This window comes from Oryctolagus cuniculus, chromosome 12, assembly GCF_964237555.1.
Source record: "Oryctolagus cuniculus chromosome 12, mOryCun1.1, whole genome shotgun sequence".
NCBI lineage: Eukaryota > Metazoa > Chordata > Mammalia > Lagomorpha > Leporidae > Oryctolagus > Oryctolagus cuniculus.
The window spans coordinates 106,805,028-106,827,198 of record NC_091443.1 but is presented as its reverse complement, the minus strand read 5'-3'; the positions used below and the strand labels follow the sequence as shown (position 1 = coordinate 106,827,198).

General features: G+C 58.0%; 1 protein-coding gene across 1 annotated transcript in view; it reads right to left on the bottom strand.

The window, feature by feature from the left end:
- Positions 1-22,171, bottom strand: part of TMEM266 (transmembrane protein 266) — a 118,519-nt gene that overhangs the window by 10,472 nt on the left and 85,876 nt on the right. Inside the window, exons 6-8 of the mRNA XM_051834575.2 lie at positions 13,324-13,380; positions 12,672-12,810; positions 11,355-11,470 (exon numbers count right to left, since the gene is read on the bottom strand). Coding sequence (XP_051690535.2) covers positions 11,355-11,470; positions 12,672-12,810; positions 13,324-13,380 — 312 coding nt within the window. The remainder of the gene's footprint in view (positions 1-11,354; positions 11,471-12,671; positions 12,811-13,323; positions 13,381-22,171) is intronic.

The window sequence follows — 22,171 nt, the reverse complement described above, 5'->3', positions numbered from 1 at the left end:
CAGGGCCACAGCAGAGAGCCGGACTGGAAGAGGAGCAACTGGATCTAGAAACTGGCGCCCATATGGGATGCCGGCGCCGCAGCTGGAGGATTAACCAAGTGAGCCACGGCGCCGGCCCCAATCTGCAGGTTTTGTCTCTGGGACTGCTCAGGTTTTCTGGAAAGTTCTTCAGCTTTGTGCCCAAACCTCTGGAGCTGGGCTGGGGGGTAGGGGGTGGGGAATGAGAATGCCCCTCTCCCCAGGTCCCTGCCTAACCTAGCTCGAATATTTTGTGAGCAGACTTTTGAAAATTCTATTTATCGGCCGGCGCTGTGGCTCACTAGGCTAATCCTCCGCCTGTGGCGCCGGCACCCCAGGTTCTAGTCCCGGTTGGGGCGCCGGTTCTGTCCTGGTTGCTCCTCTTGCAGTCCAGCTCTCTGCTGTGGCCCGGGAAGGCAGTGGAGGATGGCCCAAGTGCTTGGGCCCTGCACCTGCATGGCAGACCAGGAGGAAGCACCTGGCTCCTGGCTTCGGATCGGTGCAGCGTCAGCCGTAACGGCCATTTTGGGGGTGAACCAACGGAAGGAAGACCTTTCTCTTTCTCTCTCTCTCACTGTCTAACTCCACCTGTCAAAAAAAAAAAAAAAAAAAAAAAAAGAAAAAAAAAAGAAAAGTCTATCTCCATCTTTAGAAAAGTCTATTTATCTCGAGAGAGACAGAGATGGGTCACTCCTCAAACGCCTGCAACAGCCAGAGCCCAGAACTTCAACTGAGTCTTCCGCAGGGGCGGCAGGGACCCAGTAGTTGAGCCATCACCTGCTGCCTCCCAGGGTGTGCGGTAGCAGGAAACTGGGTCAAAAGCAGAGGAGCCGGCATGCAGGCATCCCATGGGGCGTCTTAACCTCTGCACCAAACGCCCACCCCTGTGTGCAGGCTTTGCACCAACCCCCTGCCCTGCGGTCAGCTGCACACCCCACCTCCTTCCTCCCAGACTCCTAGGGGCTCTGACGGGGGGATGAGGGGCTGTGACCCCCCACTGCAGGTGCCACAGTTGTTAATCCTGCCGTCTTCGGTCTGCTGGGTCAGTCATGGCTTTCCTGTCTGTCTACCAACACCTCCTACCCGCCTTGTCCTGGCGGACAGGACTTCGAGGGACAGTTTCTTAATTCTGTGCATTTATGATTCTCTGTCCTTCCTGCATTTGAATGGCGTTTATGGGAGGAGATCACATAGATGTTCCTTCAGGACCTCCAGTTTCCGCCTCTCTCGCCCCCCATGGGCAGTGTGCTGGAGAGGAGTGTGTGGCGTGAACACTCTCACCACGGTGATTTCAAATGGCATTGGGAACTGGGAGGAAGTGTGCAGGCGGCTCGCACAAGCCCCACCCTGCCGCCTCCCTTGTCCCCCAACAGAACGCGTCTAAGGGGAGCAGGGACCCGGTCTGTTTTGGTGCCTGGTGCACAGGAGGCACCCAATAAATACTATTGAAGAGAAAGTAATAAGTGGAGGAATGAAACTGGTTAGCTGTGTTTAGACTGAGCCCTAACTCCAGCTGCAAACTGAGCCGTAACCTTAGCCCAAAGCTGAGACCAACAGCCTCAGGCATGCTAGGTTCTGACCCTGGTCACACACACAGCCCTGATCTGACCCTGGTCATTCACTGAGCCCTGATCCTGGTCATTCACTGAGCCCTGACCCTGGTCATTCACTGAGCCCTGACCCTGGTCACACACACAGCCCTGACCCTGGTCACACACACAGCCCTGACCCTGGTCATTCACTGAGCCCTGATCCTGGTCATTCACTGAGCCCTGATCCTGGCCACATTCTGAGACCTGACCCTGGTCATGCTTGGAGCCCTGATCCTGGTTATACAGTGACCCTGGTCCCAGATTCAGCCCTAATTTCTGGACTCAGACTCTGGACCTCAAAACCAAGCACTTTCTCAGAGGCTGAGAAAGCAGGGCTGACTCCTTCCTGGGTGACCTTTTGTGCAGGGTGGGGAGTGTGTAGCCACCCTCTGGCAGCCGGTCTCAAAGGTCACGGAGGGCCTGTGAGGCCACCCTCCCAGGCTCTGCTGGGCTGGGAGCCCCTCCTGACCTGGACAATCTGAACTTCCCATGGGCACACCCCGTCCACTTTCTCCAAGGCCATGCATCTGGCCCTGCAGGCCCAGCTAATGGCTTCCTGGCCACTCTGAGAGGATGCATTATTGATGGCCTGTAATTGATATGGAGCTGTCCCACTGGGAGTCAGGCCAGACAGCCAGAGGCCAGGGCTTGCCCGGCCCAGGCCCCCACATGCAGACCCAGGCGCGCACGCACACAGAAAGATGTCTTGAGCTGAAGTGACAAGTTCCAAGTGTGGGGTGGTTCTCCCACCCCTTTATCCATTCATTCTGTCATCACTAAGAAGCCAGACAAGGCAAGGGGCTGTGTGCAAATTCTATTCCCTGTGTGGGGATAAGAATGCCTTCCCCAGCCTAGAGGTGAGTGCAGGTGATGGGGACATGTCTCTCCTGGAGTCATGAGGGCCGGCCCTGGGCTGGTGTTGGCAGCAGGTGCTATAAGACAGAGGCCCAGTAGGCCAGAGGGGCTAGGGCACCGGGGGCTACACCAGCCGAGCCTTGTAGCCACAACAAGGTGTGTTATGGTTGTCTGCCTTGATTTAAAGATCAGCAGGAAGCCACTGGGATGTTTTGTCTTGTAGGCTGGAGTGGTGGCGGTGGCTGTGCGGTGACTGGGCTGTGAAGGGACCACGGGGATGGCAGAGTGGACAGTGGCCGCCTACTGCAGCGGTCCAGCCCACAGATGACCCCAGGTGGAGACTACGGAAGTGGAGGTGAGAGCAGCACTCAGGACCAACAGTGTCGGCACGTGGCACATGGCACGTGGCAAGAGCTGGGATGGGGCGAGGGAGGGGGCACCCAGACTCAGATTTCTCCAAGCTTCCTACCCAGAGGGTGGGAGTGCCTGGATGAGCTCAGCCGTCACCCCGAGGAGAGACCGACTCCTTGGATGGGCGCTGCAGGCAGGCCAAGTGGCTCTGAGCTCAGGCCACTGCTGTGATGGCCCCAGAGGGTCCTACCGAGACCCTCAGAGTGGGGCTCCTGATCCAGCCTGTACTCAGCAAGGTCACGTGTGCTTCTCCAGGTTGACTGACAGGTCGTCAAGGGATGCTAGCCCATCTGGGCCCCGCGGTGGGAAGACGCGTCTGTGCTGGGGAAGGATAGAGGAGAGGCAGGGGATTCACAGTGGCCCATGCCCCTGCCTTCCAGCCCCCAGGGCCTTCTGAGCAAGATGGAAGTCACTCAGACTGAGTGCGGGGTGCCCAATGGCCACAGGGGCCAGGACAGCGCAGGGGACCCCGGGGGCCTCCTACCCTCCTGCACCCTGGCTCTGAGGAAGTCCCTGTCTCCCTCTGGGCCTCAGTTTCACTGTGTGGCCAACAAGACCACTGGATGAGCTGAGTTCTGAGAGTATGGCGAGCTCCGGACTGGCTCCGGGTCAGTGCTTGGGAGGGGATGAAGTACAAGCGCCAGGTGGCTCTGGCGCTGTCCCCTGCTTCCTGCTGAAATGGCCCATCCCAGAGCACCGACTTTTCATAGAACATAACTCAACCCAGAATCTCTGTGTATTATCAACAACATGTAGCCCACAGCACGAGTTATTAGTCATGCTAATAAGTAGGAAAAGTGGTTGATTATCAGTGCACACAGCGGTTAAGCTGAGCTGTGTAAGTATTTGAGTTAATAGACAAAGAATTCAAAATAACTATAATTAGGGGCCGGCATTGCGGCACAGCGGGTCAAGCCACCACCTGTGATGCCAGCATACCATAACCAAGAACCAGTTCAGGTCCCAGCTGCTCCAGTTCCGGTCCAACTCCCTGCTAACATGCCAGGGGAGGCAGCAGATGACGGCCCAGGTGCTTGGGTCCCTGCCACCCACCTGGGAGACCCAGATGAGTTCCTAGTTCTCAGTTTCAGCCTGGACCAGCCCCGGCTGTTGAGACCATTTGGGGAGTGAACCAGCAGATGGAAGATCTCTCTGTCTCTGTCACTCTGCCTTTCAAATAAACAAAAATCTTTTTTAAAAAAATAATATTAATATGTTAAAGAAAATAGGGGAAAAGATGGACCAAATAAATGCAATGTTTCTGCCGAGAATTAGAATCAAATTAGAAGGAGTCAGATCAAAATTTTATAAACCTAACAAATGCGATATATTACATACCATTATATATAGTATATATAATATATACTATATATATATATATATTATCCAGTTGGATGGGGTTCACAGTGTATTGGACATAGTAGAAGACAGGGTTGTTAAGCTTGAAGTTTTCTAGAAAACGATTAAAACTTATAGCCAGGAGACAGAGAGTGGGCGGTGGGGAACTTAGAGCAGGGCAGTGTATAAGAGGGCTGGGAGCCTTACTCAAACAATGTAACATACACACACCTGGAGCCCCAGGAGGAGAGGAACGAGAGAATGGCACAGAAGTGATAAATAAAAAAATCATGGCCAAGAACTTCCCAAATCTAAGGAGCCACATCAAGCCACCAGTTCTAGAAACTCCTAAGACACTCCTAAGAAAAGATAAAAACCAAAAAGTCCCCACCCAGGCCCACACTTGAAGCAGGAAGAACCAGCACAGCCCTTAGGGGAAAAAAAAAGATGATCATGGCCTTGAAGACAAAATGGAGCAAATCTTCCACTGGCAAACAGGCCAGGTAGGGGAAAAAAAAAAACCACCGAGACCATCCCCAGCCCCACCTAAGGTACGTCATTAGCATTTCTAACCTGGGAACCGGGCCAGATCAGCCGGGATCCACAGGGAAGCCCTCAGCGTGCATTACTGGAGTGAGTCAGGCCCCTTCCATGGGGCCAGGCTTTTAATGCACGCCCAGGTGGGCCCAGACCCCCCCTCCCCAGCGGCCGGGCAGCCACACCCAGTGCTGCTCTACCTTTAATGGGCTGGCTGTGGAGTCCAGTTGACACGGGCCTCGGCCTGATCAATGCACACTTTGGCCAGGAGCTCGATGGTACCTAATGCAATAGCAATAACTCTGCTCCATCCGATTAGTGCTGTCTGCTCCGGCTGCCCTGCCTTCCAACCCATCTGCTGCTGGCACGGCACCCAGTGTTTATTTCCATTAGCCTCACCGTTGTTGGTAACAATAAAAATCGGAGGCAGTTGCAAAGGGATGATTTAGGTGCAGGCTGAGGCTGAGATGGACCTTGGCCCCTTTCCATCCACTGTGAGGATGGCGGGTAGTTGGCCATAAATTTAAATTATGGCAAAAGAATAACATAACTTATTCCTCTGATAGCTAATTTTATCAGCTAAATAGGCTTGTCATTGAAGCTATCAGCTGTTTTACAAATCACTTCCACGTTAAACACACACACACACTTCACTTCCCACAGTGGCTAGAGATCTGGAATATTCCAGGCACCCAAGCTGTTGTCCCGAGTTGGGGGCTGTGGCCCCTGCAGGAGGGGAGACGCTCCCTGGAGCCAGGGCAGGAACCTTTCCTGCTGTTCCTGCCCTTCCGCGCCTTCTCTGAGCTGCAGGAGCAACCTCAAAGCTAAGCAATTTATGCAGAGTCTTGGGCATTCTCCCGGGGGAGCGACAGGGTGCAGAGAGAGGCCGGAGCAGGACAGGAGCCCTGGTTCCCAGTCAGGTCTCTCACACCTCCTACCACATCTGCTCCGGCCCCCCGCACAGCCGGCGTGGATGGCGAGCAAGGGCATGATGTCGCCACCGCTCCCCTCTGTCTTCCTCCGTCAGAAAAGCCCAGGGCTAGGGGACAGGACTAGCAGTGCGTTTCTCCAGGAGACAGGCCAGGGGACCAGCTTCTCCAGCGAGGACTCTCACACGTGCCACTGTGCCTCCTGCCGTGCCAGGGTGGGGACAGTCATCAGGCCCTGGGCTCAGGGTCTGGATGAGGTCACCACACACGTGCCCGCTCTCCTTCCTGGGCACACACACCGCTCCTGACAGCATCTGCTGTCACTGCGTCCTGCCCACTCACTGGGGGCGGGAGTAATGTCACCACTTGCAGGCCTGGCCAATGAAAACCTGCTGAGTCCCATGCTTCATGCTCCTTGCTTGGCCACTGAGTGGACAGGGCTCAGAGGAGGAAGGCGCCACAGCCCAGCAGGGGCCAGGAGACCAAGGGGGTGTGGGGGACACGTCCCGCTCCCTGTAGCCTGCACGGGGCAGTGACGCAGCTCCCTGCTAATGCACCTGGGAAGGCTGCAGAAGATGGCCCAAGTCCCTGGGCCCCTGCACCTACATGGGAGACCCGGATGGTGTTTCTGGCTCCTGGCTTTGGCCTGGCCCAACCCTGCTGTTGCAGCCTTTAGGGAGTGAACCAGCAGATCAAAGCTCTCTCTGTATGTGTCACTCTGCCCTTCACATAATGGCCGTAATAGCCAGGGCTGGCCACCCTGAAGCCAGGATCCAGGTCTCCCACGTGGATGCAGGGCTCAAGTACTTGGGCCATCTTCCGCTGCTTTCCCAGGCGCATTTGCAGGGAGCTGGATTGGAAGTAGAACAATCGGGACATGAACCAGTGCCTATGTGGAACGGTGACGTCACAGGCAGAGGTTTAACCCACTGTGCCACAACGCCGGCCCCTGCCAGACCTTACTGATGTTACTTAACTTGATCCTCGTTATCTCCATTTGTCCAAATGCGGGGTTGACAGCCAGGGATTAAGGAGCCAAGGGGTCGCTGGGGAAGCTGGGGGTGGACCCTGCTGGCCTTGCCCTGTGCAAGGACTGTCTCTGCCCCTCCACGCTGCCTGCACTCACAGCCCAGGCCGTCGCAGGTTCTGCTGGCCTCCCAGGCTCCCATCGCCCTGGCTGGACCCCATGGCCCTCAGTGTTTTGCCGCCGGTCTCTGGGTGGACAGGACTGAGAAATGCCCATCAGAGAAGAGAAATAAGCGCCCACGTGTGCCTGGTCGGCTCTCACTGTTTTGTGCCAAAAACATGTGCAAAGCTTGAAGGACTTGGAGGACGTTTCGGAATCAGAGTAAGAGCCTGGGCTCGGGGGTACAGCCACCCTCAGAAGGCAGAGCACCCGGCTCCGCGGGCGGTGTCAGAGCTTTGGTTTCCGAGGCTGGCAGCACAGTGGAAGAGATGGAAAGTCCCCACCGTCCCTCCCGGAAGGCCAGCGACACCCATCCCGCTTCTGGAACCCAGCTGTGGCCGGTCCCATGAGCTCTGGGACGCTCTGGCCAAGATCCAGGCAGAGAACAAAATAATCCGGGAAAGGACCCTCCAGCTGAAAGGCTGGGGACAGAAACAATGGACTCGCGACACAGCAGGGGGCAGGCTGGCCGGAGGCGCAGGGGACAGAAGACTGACTCTCCAAGGCTTCCTCCCCTTTCCAGGAGGGAGTGGGGTAAGGCTGGGGTGTGCCAGTGCTCAGGAGAGACGCTGGGGGTGAAGGAAGCAGGAAATCTCGTTGCCCTGTCCGAGCACTGGGGTGGACGGAGGCTGAAGTGCTGTGCAACACTGGGCCCACCTCTGCCCATCTCTGGACCCCAGGGGCTGAGGCACGGTGGGCGTGGTCACAGGCTGCCCACAGTACAGGGGATGGAATGGACCAGGTGTTCATGCCAGGCTGGCATGCCATGGCACCCAGAACTCTCTGCAGGGTCACAGCGAGGAGCAGGTTAATCTTGTGGAAAAGCTAAGACGTAAACAAAAGTGACTTTAAAGTGATGGCAAGCCCTGACAAACAGCAGGTACTCTCCCTGTGAGTACTGACAGGGAGGAGCCGGATGTGACTCCACGGGCATGGAACGCACCCCGCCGCTGTGGTCTTCCCGCCTGGAACCCGAAACCCTGCACCTGACCAGCGCTCCTCAGAGCCACCAAAGCCAGGGTGGGCAATCCCAGGGTCCAATTCCCACCTCTGGCTCATCACTCCAACATCTGCATCTCATGAGTACAACACCTGGATCTCATAGGTACAGCACCTGGATCTCACGGGTACAGCACCTGGATCTCACAGGTACAGCACCTGGATCTCACGGGTACAACACCTGGATCTCACAGGTACAATACCTGGATCTCACAGGTACAGCACCTGGATCTCACAAACACACCCAGATCTCACAGGTACAGCACCTGGATCTCACGGGTACAGCACCTGGCTCTCACGGGTACAGCACCTGGATCTCACAGGTACAGCACCTGGATCTCACAGGTACAATACCTGGATCTCACGGTACAACACCTGGATCTCACAGGTACAACACCTGGATCTCATGGGTACAACACCCGGATCTCACAGGTACAGCACCTGGATCTCACGGTACAACACCTGGATCTCACAGGTACAACACCTGGATCTCATGGGTACAACATCTGGATCTCACGGGTACAACACCTGGATCTCATAGGTACAACATCTGGATTTCACAAACACATCTGGATCTCACAGGTACAACATCTGGGTCTCACGGGTACAATAACTGCATCTCACAGGTACAACCTGGATCTCACAGGTACAGTATCTGGATCTCACAAACACATCTAGATCTCACAGGTACAACACCTGGATCTCACAGGTACAATATCTGGATCTCACAACACCTGGATCTCATGAACACACCTGGATCTCACGGGTACAACACCCGGATCTAACAGGTACAACACCTGGATCTCATGAACACACCTGCATCTCACGGGTACAACACCTGAATCTCCTAGGTACAACACCTGGATCTCACAAACACATCTGGATCTCACAGGTACAGCACCTGGATCTCACAGGTACAACACCTGGATCTCACAGGTAAAACACCTGGATCTCACGGGTACAACACCTGGATCTCACAGGTACAACACCTGGATCTCACAAACACATCTGGATCTCACGGTACAACACCTGGATCTCACAAACACACCTGGATGTCACAAGTACAACACCTGGATCTCACAGGTACAAAACCTGAATCTCACAGGTACAATATCTGGATCTCACAACACCTGGATCTCACAGGTACAACACCTGGATCTCACAGGTACAACACCTGGATCTCACAGGTACAAAACCTGGATCTCATAGGTACAATATCTGGATCTCACAGGTACAATATCTGGATCTCACAGGTACAACCTGGATCTCACGGGTACAACACCTGGATCTCACAGGTACAACCTGGATCTCACAGGTACAGCACCTGGATCTCACGAACACACCCAGATCTCACAGGTACAATATCTGGATCTCACAACACCTGGATCTCACGGGTACAACACCTGGATCTCATGGGTACAATATCTGGATCTCACAAACACACCTGGATCTCACAGGTACAACCTGATCTCACAGGTACAACACCTGGATCTACTTCTGTGTGCTTTAGTGCGTCCTCACAGCCCTCACTTCGAGTTCTCTTCTTCCTGGAACAGGTGTGCAGGGCAGGTGAGGCTCCCAGGAGTTTGTCACACGCAGAGCTTTAGGCTAAGCAGCCTCAGAACCATCCTTGAAGGACTTTATGAATATTCCTATTTTCCAGTTTTGGGAAACAAGGCCCTTAGGGGGGTCTCATCCGTGCCCAAAGCCACAGGCCAGGAAGGGGCCGAGTAGGCTTGGAACCCAGGTCTGCCTTCAAAGTCTCTTCTTAGCCCTTCCACCCGCTGCTCCCTCTAAGGCCAGGCGTGACATTCCTGGGCTGACAGTCTCATCTCTAGGGTGCTGGCCGCCCAGTTAGGTCTCAAAGTGCAGCCGAAGATGCGATGTCTCCGCCTTGCCCTGGGGAGCAGCCTCGCTGGCGACCCCCGGAAGCCCCGTGCTCTGGTCAGGCAACCTTCCCAGCCCCGGCCACAGCCCCACTGGGATCCAGCCCGTCTGTCACTCTCCACTGTCCTAACAAAGACAACAGGTTCCGGTGTTTTCAAATTAAACTGGCTTGCCTCTGCTCATCTCTTTTCCAGATGTGAGCCCCTGGGGGTTCTGTCTTTATTGGCTCCTTCCTGTGCAGAGTCTGTGGGAGACCCCTGCCCCCTGGGGAGGAGACCATAGCTGGGGAGTGACCGAACCAGGACAGCAGGAACCTGGGGTCCCGGGGAGGGGTTGGGCCCAGGACTAGGGTCGAGGAGGAAACTGCGGGAGGGGCCTTGCCCCGGGATTTTCTTCCTGCCACGTGGCCCATGGACTGCTGATGGGGGCGTGCAGCAGGCCAGTCTTCTCTGCTGGAGTGGGGGGTTGTGCATTTCCAGGGGTGCACCCAGTGCTGTGCCGGGGCTCCCCCACTGTCCAGCACAGCAAAGCAGAGGTGGACTGCGGGTCACCCCATCAGCTTCCGGCCTAGGAAAAGACCCCCTCCCCCCTGCTCTGTCCTCGCCCTGGGCTCCCTACACACCAGTGGTTACTGCAGACTCCAACCTCCCGCCTCCACCCAGACCCCGCCCTGTCTTCCAACGGCAGCCAGAAAGCTCCAAGGAGCTCCAATCTGGGCAGCCCCAGCACTGGAGGCCGCCGGTCCTCCCACCGCCACCCCCCCGCTAACACTCAGAGTGGCCTCGGGGTCCTCCACACAGCACCCATACTGTGCCACACTCAGTCACGGTCAGCTCCCCTGCCGCCCCGTCCCACGCTGGCATGCAGAGCCCCTGGCATGTCCCCTGTGCAGCACGCTTCTCACCAGGTGCCACCGCCCTGACATGTGCCCACCCCACTCCCTGAGCCACTCAGAGCCCGGTGAGTACAGGGCCATGTCTCGGCCAGGGTGTAAGTGATGATTTGGCTGGCTGAGTGTTTATGCACAAGACAAACGAGCCAGGAACTTGACAAGACAGGCAGGCACACAACTGCTCAGCCTTGTGACCCCCTGAAGAGCTCCTGGCAGTGGGGAGAGGGGTGCCCAGGGGCGGCCAGCTCTGCTGTGCTGCAAGCCCCATGCCTCAGGCCCCCATAGGACACATGGCTGCGGGCGTAGCTTCCCAGGCTCACGGGGCAAGCGGAGTAGCCCTGTCCTTCCCCCAGAAACCAAGGACCGCCCCCCAACCCCTGCTGCCACTGCCCTGGGCAGGTCCTCTGGGGCCCACCACTGTCCTTGAGGACAGAGGCCGTCCGAGACCTCATTAAGCAACGGGCACACCGTGGGGCCTCAGGGGGCAGAACCGATGCCCAGCTTTAGAGACCGGGTCTCTGCGAAGGTGACAAGTCGGCTGGCGACTGGGCAGCTCCAGGCTGGGGAGCCGTAGGGCCACTGAGCACCAGTGGCCTTGGAGTTGTGGTCCCCGCGCTGGGCCTCAGGTTCCCTGGGGACCAGGAGGAGCACCCTGACGCTGCCGTCTCCTGGCTTTAGGCCCTGGACAGCAGTGAGTGGCGGCGCCTTACCCCTTGCTCCTGACAGATCTGCGTCAGTCTCTCCAGCTGCTCGTCCTGGATGACCTTGGCCTTCTCGTACTGCTGGATGACCATCTCCATCTCCACCTTCACCGGCAGCACGTAGGCTGGAAGAGAGCGGACAGTTAGCAACTCGGCAGTGGCGGGGCTCGTGCGGGGGAGGGGCTGGCCTGGCAGATCGGGAAGGAAATGTCCAGGCAGTGGGCAGCACCCCGAAATGCTCAGGGAGTCACAGCCTTAGCCCCGTGCCCAGCACTGCAGGCTTCCTCCTTGTCCACAGGGACGGTGCCCCCCATTTTGGCGGTGTGCAGAGGTGCCTGCAATGCTGACCATTTCCAGCTATGCATGGGCGTAAGACCACAGTCTGGGGGTGGGCAGCAGCTTCCCGAGAAGGCAGGCAATTAGCCTAGTGGTTAAGACATCCCTGTCTCAAATCAGAGTCCCGGGGCTCCATGCCCAAAGCCGGCTTCTGATCCAGCTTCCTGCCCATGTGCACCCTGGGAGGCAGCAGGTGATGGCTCAAGTCCTTGGGTTCCTGCTGCCCACGCGGGAGACCCAGGCTGAGTTCCTGGCCTCAGCCCAGCCCAGCCCAGCCCAGCCACAGCTGCTGTGGGCATTTGGGAGGGAACCAGTGGATGGGAGTTTCTGTCTGCTTGTCTGTCTGTCTCTGTCTCTCAGGATGCAGGGACGGTTGGTGTAGCCCCTATGGAAAACAGCTTGGTGTTTCTTCCAAATGTTAAACAAAGAGTGACTGTGTGGCCCAGGGATCCACTCCTAGAACTAAGAGAATGGAAAACACCTGTCCCCACAAAGACTTCGCCATGAAGGCCACAGCAGCACCAGAGTGCAAAGAGCTTCTGTTTTGTTTAAGTCAGCATTACTCTGGTACCCATGATACTATTTGCTTTTAAGATTTGTTTATTTATTTGAAAGGCAGAGTGACAGAGAGGGAGAGAGAGAGCACCAGGCTGAAGCCAGGAGCCACCTCCATCCAGACTTCCCATGTGGGTGGCAGGGACCCGAGTACTTGAGCCATCATCTGCTGCTTCCCAGGCACCTTAGTAGCGAGCTGGATCAGAGCAGAGCAGCCAGGATTCAGCCAACACTCTGGTATGGGGTGTGGGCATTACAAGAGGCAGCTTGCGCGGCCAGGCAATCCTGTCTATAACTATGCCCACAACCCCGGGCTGCTACAGCCATTTGGGGAGTGAACCAGCGGACTGAGGATCTGAGAGGGAGCTGAGGGTTGGGGTGGGGGACAGCCTCGGCCCCGCCCCCTGTCCGGCCCCCAAGGCCCCGGGCACTCACCATCTATGACCCGCTTCACCCGCCACACCCGGAGCACGATGATGAGGCTGATGGCGTCCCAGGGGCTCCTGGGCCCGTTGGCGACGGTGGATGCCACCATCGGGGCCAAGGACAAGATGATCACAGCCCCGTCAAACACCTGTCGGGGAGGGGAGGAGGAACTTAACACCCTGGACTGTGCCATGGGCCTGGAACCCAGGACCTATGAGGCAGGCAGGCAGGCCGGCTGGCGCGGCCGACCGCTCAGGGGCCATCACGAGGCCACCCCATCCCTGCTGCTTCTCCCGACCCCCCTCAGGCTTGTGGGGACTCCTGGCTCCCCCTCCCCCACCCCCGGGTGCGCTCCTGGGCACACTTGTGCTCGGCCTTTCCCAGAGGGGAGCCCAGCCTGAGCAGCTGGGCCATGTTTAGAATTTCTTTTGTTCTAAAATGCATTGCAGAGCCCTTCAGGGTGATTCAAAAGCAAGTTGCAACATCGAGGACTCGCAAGAGCAGTTGTCCTTAGACTGTCCTGCTCCTCCCTCTGCCCCCAGCCTCTGCTCTGGGCTCAGCGAGACTCCCACGGTCAAGTGAATTTTTTTTTTTGATGACCCTCACCCTGGAACGGATGGGATGTCTGGGCTGGGAGGGCTGGGGGTAGCTCCCGTGTTACCTCGATTTTGTTCTCGATGTAATCCCAGATGCCGAGCACCACGATCCGCAGAATGGTCTGCGAGGGGAGGGAGGGGGAGGTCAGGGGTCTCCAGCTCCCCACCCTCACCCCCAGCGAGAAGCTTCCGGAGTTCAGGGTCCAGAGCTCCGCCCCTGTGCACCCCGCAGCTGACAAGCCCTCCCCACCTGTGGGGGGTGGCCCCTCTGCCTCTTGTCCTTCTGCCACCCCCACCCCAGGGCACCCTGGAAACCCTCTGCACCCTGCAGCTTCGGGCTGCACCTGCCAGTCCTCCTGGCCAGCTCTGGATAGTGGCGGGGAGCAGAGGTGCTGTGTACCCCTCTGGTCTGTGTCTGTTCGTGGCTCAGGCTCTTACCTACAGTGCCCTCTGCCCAGAGACCCGTGGGTGGGTGTAGGGCTGTGGGAATCCCCTGGTCCCACACCCGTCCACCAGCCTTAATCCCCTACCTCCTCAACCTCTCTGTGGGCAGGAAAGCAACCCCACCTCCTAGCCCTGCAGCTTTGCTTGTGACGCAGTGCGGCCTGTGTGCTGCCCGCTGGACTCCTTCCTCTTCCTCTCTTATCCCCTGGTCTCCTTGGCTCAAAGGTCACCTCCATGAAGCTCCTCCCACCCCAGGCTCCGGGGCTGCCTCCTTCCTCACTGTCCCCAAGGTCCTCCGCACGCCACCTCCCACAGCACTTTTCCGTGTCTGGTGGCAGTTTCCTGCCCTGCCCTCCACCTGGGGAAGGCCCAGGAGACACGTCTGGTTTCTTCCAGCGGACACGAAGGGTGGCGGTGCTCTGCGGATGAGGGAGCGAGAGCCTGGGGGAAGGGGCCGTTCCTGGGGGCCGCTGCCTCCTGCCGACAGCACAGCTCTCTCCATAGAAGACCCTGCCACACTGCTCTCAGGACCCTGGCACACGTGCCTGGCGCCCTCCCTTGAGTTCCCACTTGATGGCACTCCCCGCCCGCGGCTACGCTGGGCAGCGGCCCCGTGAGCTCTCGCAGCTGCAGAAAGCCCACAGTCCCACGCCCCATGCTGCCAAAAGGGCCCGGTGGGTGACACTGCCCCTCCCCGTCCGGGCAGTGAGATGGGATGCTGGGGACGCAGGAAGTGGGGGCAGCTGGTACCACTCCTTCATGCTTTCCCAGGCTCTGGGTAGATGGATCCTGGAAGTGCACAAGGATCTGGGTGGGGCCCTGCTACCCTGAGGTCACAGCCCAGGAACGGGCAGGCTGTGTGGCCTTGGGCAAGTCAGATCCCCCGTCCAGGCCTCAGTCTCCCCTCCTGCCCAAGAGGTGAGTCAGAGAATTCAAATTTTCCGACTATTTATATAAAAACCCAACTGCCATCAGCAGGCACCAGCAGGTGTCGGGAGCCGGGCTGGCCACCTCCCACGTGGTTCTCGTTGTACAGACAGGCTAAGGAGGATGCCCACAGTCACGCAGGCCGTCCCTGATGGAGTCGGCGCTGGGACCCTCAGGGTTGGGGCTGCGCGGTGCGCTCAGCTGTGTGAGAATGCCACACACCAGGGGACTTTTTTTTTTTTTAAGGAATTAAAAGATAAGCTTTTTTTTTTTTTTTTTTTTTTTTTTTTTTTTTTGACAGGCAGAGTGGACAGTGAGAGAGAGAGACAGAGAGAAAGGTCTTCCTTTGCCGTTGGTTCACCCTCCAATGGCTGCCGCGGCCAGCGCACCGCGCCGATCCGATGGCAGGAGCCAGGAGCCAGGAGCCAGGTGCTTCTCCTGGTCTCCCATGGGGTGCAGGGCCCAAGCACCTGGGCCATCCTCCACTGCACTCCCGGGCTACAGCAGAGAGCTGGCCTGGAAGAGGGGCAACCAGGACAGAATCCGGCGCCCCGACCGGGACTAGAACCCGGTGTGCCGGCGCTGCAGGCGGAGGATTAGCCTAGTGAGCCGCGGCGCCGGCAAAAGATAAACTTATTTAGGTGCACATTTTGAAATCTGTGCAGTCTTTGCATAATATGCATTCCCAGGGACTTTTATTTCAAAATGTTTTTGCACCAAAATAAAGCTGTCTTTGAACTCCATCTCCCCTGCCCCCCCCCCCCCGCAGACTTCCGGAGGTGCTCCTACGTCCTCGTCGCTGGCCAGCACCTCCCCACCACCACCCCCGCCACTGTACCGAGCTGGAGACCTGTGTGTCTCTCCTCTGAAATGCTGCGGGAGCTGCAGCGGCTGCACACCCCCAGTGCTGGGACTACCAAGCCCAGTACAGCCCTGGCTAGGACAGACGGGGCCACGGCTGCCGCTGTTGCTGCTGCCTCTCCCTGCCACCGTCTCACAGCGCTGATCCAGGACACAGAGCGGAGCTGGCCGTTTTAACCGTTCTCAGCACACACTTGGGCTGCGGTCGGTAACGCAGGCCGGACACCGTCCAGCCCCAGGCCTTTGTCCTCCCAGACCGCAGCTCTGTCCCGCTTTAAGCATCAGCCCCCACTCTGCCTCTGCAGCCCCCAGCAAGCTCCATTCTCCGACCTCCCCAGGAATTCCACTGCCGTGAGGCATAAGGACAGCCAGCGTGGCTGACGGAGAAAAGCTGGGCTCAGGGAGCCGGAGCCCTGGCCCCCTGCCGTCCCTCCATGCTGGCCCGTGCATTCCGAGGCCTGGCCCAAGCACACCTCGTCTGGGAGCCTGTCCTTCGAGTCCAGCCCCGGAGACAGCTCTGAGGGGCTTTGGGTCACTTCCTGGCCTGGCCTGCGGCTGTAGGAGGGGAAGCGGTGGCCAGGAGACAGCTGCTCCATGTCAAGTGCAAAAGGCAGAGGACGGCCAGCTCTGAACCCCCAACCCCCAGTCCGTGGGCTTTGCCCCCGGGGCGTCCATCCTTCTCCCCCAAATGCCTTGGCCGGGAGAGACGGAGGCAGGGCCCTGGCCACCCTGCCCTGCCTCCCCCAGCCCCCCGCACATCTCACAGTTCCCAGAAAGAGGCTGACGGTGCAGGCTTTGAGCGCCCTGGCTCTGGCAACATCTGGGGCTTTGGGTTCAAATGCAGATTCCTGGACCCCTTGCTGGGGACCCCGGATGTTGGCATCTCTGGGCTCAAGGCCTAAAGTGTACATTTCTTCTTCTTCTTTGTTAAAGATTAACTTTATTTACTTTGAGTTAGACAGACAGACAGACAGAGGTCTTCCATCTGCTGGTTCACTCCCCAGTTGGCTACAATAGCCATAGCTGCGCCAATCTGAAGCCGGAAGCCAGGAGCTTCTTCTGGGTCTCCCACGCGGATGCAGGGGCCCAAGGACTTGGGCCATCTTCTACTGCTCTCCCAGGCCACAGCAGAGAGCTGGATCGGAAGTGGAGCAGCCGAGACTCAAACCTGTGTCCATACGGGATGCCAGCACTGCAGGTGGCACTTAACCCACTTCGCCACAGTGCCCGCACCCTGCAATGTGTGTTTCTAACTCCCCTGGGACCCCAGAAGCCCCACTGGGCCGGGCCAGGTGACACTTCCCTGGGACCCACCAGTGACCACAGCCCTGACGCAGAAGGAGAAAGAGCGTGACGTTCCGAGGCTGAAGCTGTGACCTCTTGTAGCTCTGTGCCTGGTCAGCTCCCGGCCACTGCGGATCCCTAAGCCGACTGAAGAGCCACTGCCCTTGCGCTGCCTGCCCCACAACCCCCCAACCTCGGCTGCCCAATCCCAGCCCCGAGAGCTGTAAAGGGCTTTGTGGGGTCGAGCAGAGCCTCCTGGCCCATCTGGGGCTGAGAGCCTCCGCCTCCTTCGTCCACTCTAGCCTTTAGGAAGCGCTGATGGGAGACACCGCCCAGAGCTTGGCCACGCCTCCAGGACAGTGCCGGAAAACTGAGGCTTGCGCAGCAGGTGAACTTTCTCTTCCCCTCTCCTGCCCTCAATCTCCGATTCCCTCCTCACCTCTGCTCCCAGAATCAACCCTGCTCTCGGGGGAGGGACTGTCCTCCTCGGGGGAGGGGTTCAGACGGCAGGCAGCAGGAGGGGAGGGTGGGAAGTCCTGACTCCAGCATCCGGTGCAGGCCTGCCTCAGGCACACGGCAGGACAGAACAAGTCCCCAGGCCTGAGCCCCTCCCCTCAGGGAAGTCCGCCTCTTCTCCTGGGAGGGAGCCAGGGATGGGGAAACTTTGGCAGGTGCCGACGGAAGCAGCTGCTAGCCTCCAAGTTGTGCAAGTTTTACAAAGGGGCCTCTGCATCAGGCGGAGGGTCTCCCTCGGCTCACCACTCAGCAGGCAGAGACGGGGCTGGACAGAGCCCCAGCAGAGTGGCCCCCAAAGCAGGGCCCTTGGCGAGGAAGAAGGGGCAGCCCAGGGGGCAGCTTGGCTGAAGGAATGCCCACGAGGTGGCTGGTGCTGGCTGCTGCTGGCCCCTGGGGACCGGCAGGTGCTCTAGCAGATGTTGGCTGAGGGGCTGGTGTCATGGCACCGCGGGTTAAGTGGCTGCTTGTGATACCTGTACCCCATATCAGAGATCTGGGTCAAGTCCTGGCTGCTCTGCCTCCAACCCAGCTCCCTGCTAGTGCGCCTGGGAAGGCAGCAGAGGGTGGTGGTAGAGACTCCTGGCTAGGCCTACAGGGAGCAGGGGACCCCTCCCCACTACCTGGAGATAGGAAGATTCAAGCCCCTGGCCTCTGGGAGGGTTGGTGTTGTCAGGGGCCTGGTAATCAGGGATTTTCGGTGCGGCTGTGACTGATGTACGTAAGGAGAGTTCTGCGCGTCCTGGGAGAAGTTCCATGTGTTTGCTGTTTAGTCTCGATTGGAACGAGCATCCAGTTAACCTATGGAAACCGTCCCTTTCCCAGACCAGTCACGAGAACGCCCCCCCTTTGCAGCCTGCAACACCCGGAAGTCAGCCCTTACCACGGTTCCCTCCCCGCCCCCTGGGTGCTGCTGGGAGTCTCACTTTTGCTCTCTTCCGGCATCGCTCTCGGTGCTGTTGATTTTTTTTTTCTCTGTGACTTTTGTTTTCTTACATAAGTCACTCCGCTTCACACGCCCTGCTGTGTCCCTGCTCCTCATTTTTTGTGAACACGAGACACAAACCCAGCAGAGAGAGAGAGAGAGAGAGAGAAAACAGTAAGAACTGCAGGCTCCTGCAACGAAGGCCCAAGTGCTGGGGCCCCTGTAACCCACATGGGAGACCCAGATGGAGCTCCTGGCTCCTGGCTTTGTGCAGCCCAGATCTGGCTGTTGTGGCTACTTGAGGAGTGAGCCAGTAAATTCTCTCTCTCTCCTCCACCCCCATTCTGCCTTTCAAATAAATGTTTTTGTTTTTGTTTTTGTTTTTTTTTTTAAAGAAAACTTCTAACAACAACAATAAAAGATGTCGGTTGAGATGCCGTGTCCCACTCAGGAGTGCCTGGGTTCGTGTCCCCGTCTCCAGCAGAGAACCTGGGAACAGCTGATAGTCAAATAATTGAGATTCCGCCACCCACTTGGGAAACCTGATTGAGTTCCAGGCTCTCAACTTCAGCCCAGGCCCATCCTTGGCTGTTGTGGGCATTCGGGGAGTGAAGTGATTGAGACCTCTCTGTCCATGTCTGTCTGTCTCTCTGCCTCTCAAATAAATTTAAAAAGATTTTTTTTTTAAGTGCGGATCTGCTCCCGGGCAGGTTTTGCCGGAGGTTAAAGTTGGACAGCATGAGGAAGCCATGGATCCCACGATACAGCTGCAAGGGAACAAAGAGAGATGCGGGAAACCTTTGCCAGGCTGAAGCTGTCCCAGTGCGGAACAGGTGAGAAAGAGAAGAGAGGTTGGTTCTCGGGTGGCAGGTGCAGCTGGGTGGGAGAGACGGCCGGGCGGCACACGAGCGCCCCCTGGGGGCAGCCACTGGTAAAATGGGAGCACACAGACCCGACCAGCCTCTTGGTGGCCCACTCCCAGGGTGCCCTCTCCCCTTAAAGGTGAACCCCCTGATGCGGACGGCGGTGACCACTCCAGGGGCCCTGGGCTCACAGCACTGCTCCCTGAGCTGGGATGGCCTTAAAACACTGGTTCAAGGCCTGCAGGGTAGCGTGTGGCGTGCCAGACCTGGGAGCTAACATCAGCCGTGATTGATGTGTGCGCACAGGCGCTGCCCTGGGCCTCGGGGAGGAGACGCACAGGTTAGCTCCCGGCTTCCTCTCAAATGCTCTCCCCACCCCCAGGTCTCCCTAAGGTCTGCTTTCCCCTTCTCTCTCCTCTCTGGGCAAAGATCTCTGTTCCCAGTGACCGCCTGATGCCCATGGCAGGAGTGCTCTGGCCGCTGGAGGCTGCCCCACGCGCTGCTGCTCCTCCAGCCCGCCTGCCTGGCTACTCCCTCCCCGTGCCCTTGGCCAGCCTCTTGTCCGGGGTCTATTTCCCAGGACCCCAGTATCTTCTCAAGTTTGTCCCCCGTGGACAACCTCTCCCCTGGCCGTCAGCTCTGGGGACTCTGAGGCCCTAAGCTGAAGCCTCCAGCTCAGACTGCTCTCCTGAGTGGCAGGGCCCAGCCTGGCCAGCAGCGTCACTGCGTTGGAAACTCAGCCAGACCCCAGGAGTGCAGGGGACCGCTCGCCTCTCCCTGCCCTCACCCACTCCCCGCCACCTGCTCCCTCTGTCCCAAGTCCTGCCAGGTTTCGCCCCTTAATCTCTCATCCCCATTCCCCTTTGAGCTTCCTGAGCTGAACGGTGCCTTCCTCCTACTCTGCAGAGCCCCCACACCTCACCCCAGCCCGCCCACTGGCTGCCAGGGCCACTTCTCTCATCCTGCCCCCTCTGGCTTAGAACCCCAGGGAGCCCCCCCCCCCACCCCGCTGCTGCAGGCTGACCATGAGCCCAGGCCCACACACAGTCTCTTTGGCACCAGCTTTCCAGCGTCACCCTGCTGGAATCGCGGCGTGCCGCCCGAGCACATGGCCTTCCAGTGAGTATGACGCTCTGGTGTGTGGGCCTGTGTGTCATGGCTGCCAGGCCCGCCTCTAAATGGAACCAGAGCTCCCCCATGCCTGGGACACACCCCATCTCCTGAAAGCCCAATGGAGCCCCAAGAAATGACAGCGATTTAAAATAGACACGCTTCCTGTGAACTGTATTGAAGCCTTCCTCAGCTGCTCTCTGTCTCAAGTCCACAGTCTTGTTTTCCTCGCTAGTTTGCGTTAAACTTCATTAACTGCGGTGGAAACAGCAGCTACGCTCCCGACAGCCACCGGGCGAAAGGCTGCAATGTTTGTGACTTCAGCTAATGCCGAGCTCGGACCAATGCCAACTGCTGCTCTAGGCCTTTTCTTTTAAAGATTTTTTTTTTAATTATTCGAAAGGTAGAGTGATAGAGAGGGAGAGACAAAGAGGTCTCCCATCTGCTGGTTCACTCCCCAAATGGCTGCCGCAGCCAGGGCTGTGCCAGGCCAAAGCCAGGAGCCAGGGGCTTCCTCTGGGTGTCCCACATGGGAGCAGGGGCCCAAGCACTCAGGCCATGTTCCGCTGCTTTCCCAGGGCATCAGCAGGGAGCTGGATGGGAAGTGGAACAGCTGGGACTTGACCCGGCACTGCACTATGAGCTGCTGGTGTCGTAAGCAGTGGCTTAACCACTTCTTGAATAAGATAAAGACATCAATGCCATGTTCTGCCTGCGAAATGATAATATTTCTCGAAGAAGAACAAGGGTTAAGCATGATGATAAAATAGGCTAAGGAAGTCCCTATACTTTAGTTTGGAATTCGGTGTAGTAACAGTAATTACTCACCACTGACAAGGCTGTTCCCGTTTGGCTTTTACGCTACAGGACATATCAAAAGCACAAGTTTGAAATTTCAAAAATTTCAGTTGAAAAAGTCACATAGCCAGGCAACAAGGCCAAAGCAACGTCCTTCTGCCCTCAAAAACCAGCCCAGAGCTGCAGAGAAACCCGGCAAAGTGTGCAGTCTGGGCTAACACTCGGCGTGAAGCCAGAGGTCAAACGGAGGAGTTGCAGAGGGGGCATCAGGGGAGCCGGAGGCGAACCCCAGGGCTGCGAGCCAGAGCCCACGAGGAAACACAGACCCGCCCAGCACTGGTGGAGGCACAGCCGGACTCCGCTGTCACCGGGCCCTCTCGGAACTTTGTGACTGCAGCCAGGGGCCCGCTGGTGAGGTCACCAACGAGCAGGCCTGCGACGGTGGCCCCGTAAGACTGCATGGTCTAGTCGTGGGGTAGCCGTCATAACCTCGTGTAAGCTCAGACGGCAACCAAAAGGCCTGACGATGCGTCTCCCAGGAGGCACCGGGCACAGACGGCCGTACGCCGCGGAACGACCCGCTCACTCCCAGATAGGTGCATCACTGAGTGACGCGTGACCACAGGGACCTGCTCTCCCTCCTCCTCCTCCCTCTCCCTCTAAAAGATCGATCTTATTTGAAAAGCAGAGTTACAGAAAGATCCTCCATCCACCGGTTCACTCTCCACATGACCACGATGGCCGGGGTCAGGCCAGGTCAAAGCCAGGAGCCAGGACCTTCTTCCGGGTCTCCCACGTGGGTGCAGGGGCCGAAGCACTTGGTCCGTCTTCCATTGCTTTGCCAGGTGCATTAGCATGGAGTCGGATCAGAAGTGGAGCAGCCGGGACTCGAACCAGTGCCTCTCTGGGATGTGGGCATTGCAGGCAGCGGCTTAACCCACTGCCCCACAGCACCACCCCCTGGGGAACTTCTCATCCATCTCCTATTGCAACCCAGGCCAATACAGGACGTTTGCACACATGATCTCCCTGGAACTTTTCTCCCGGATGAGATCTGATGCTCAGAGAGGGGAAGTGACCCCCCCAGGACACACAGCGGCTGAGGGCCTGGACCAGGGGGCTCGGAGCCCTGGGCCACAGCAGTGAGGCGGCCATCTGGTGGGACAACATAGGCCTCAACAACTGGTG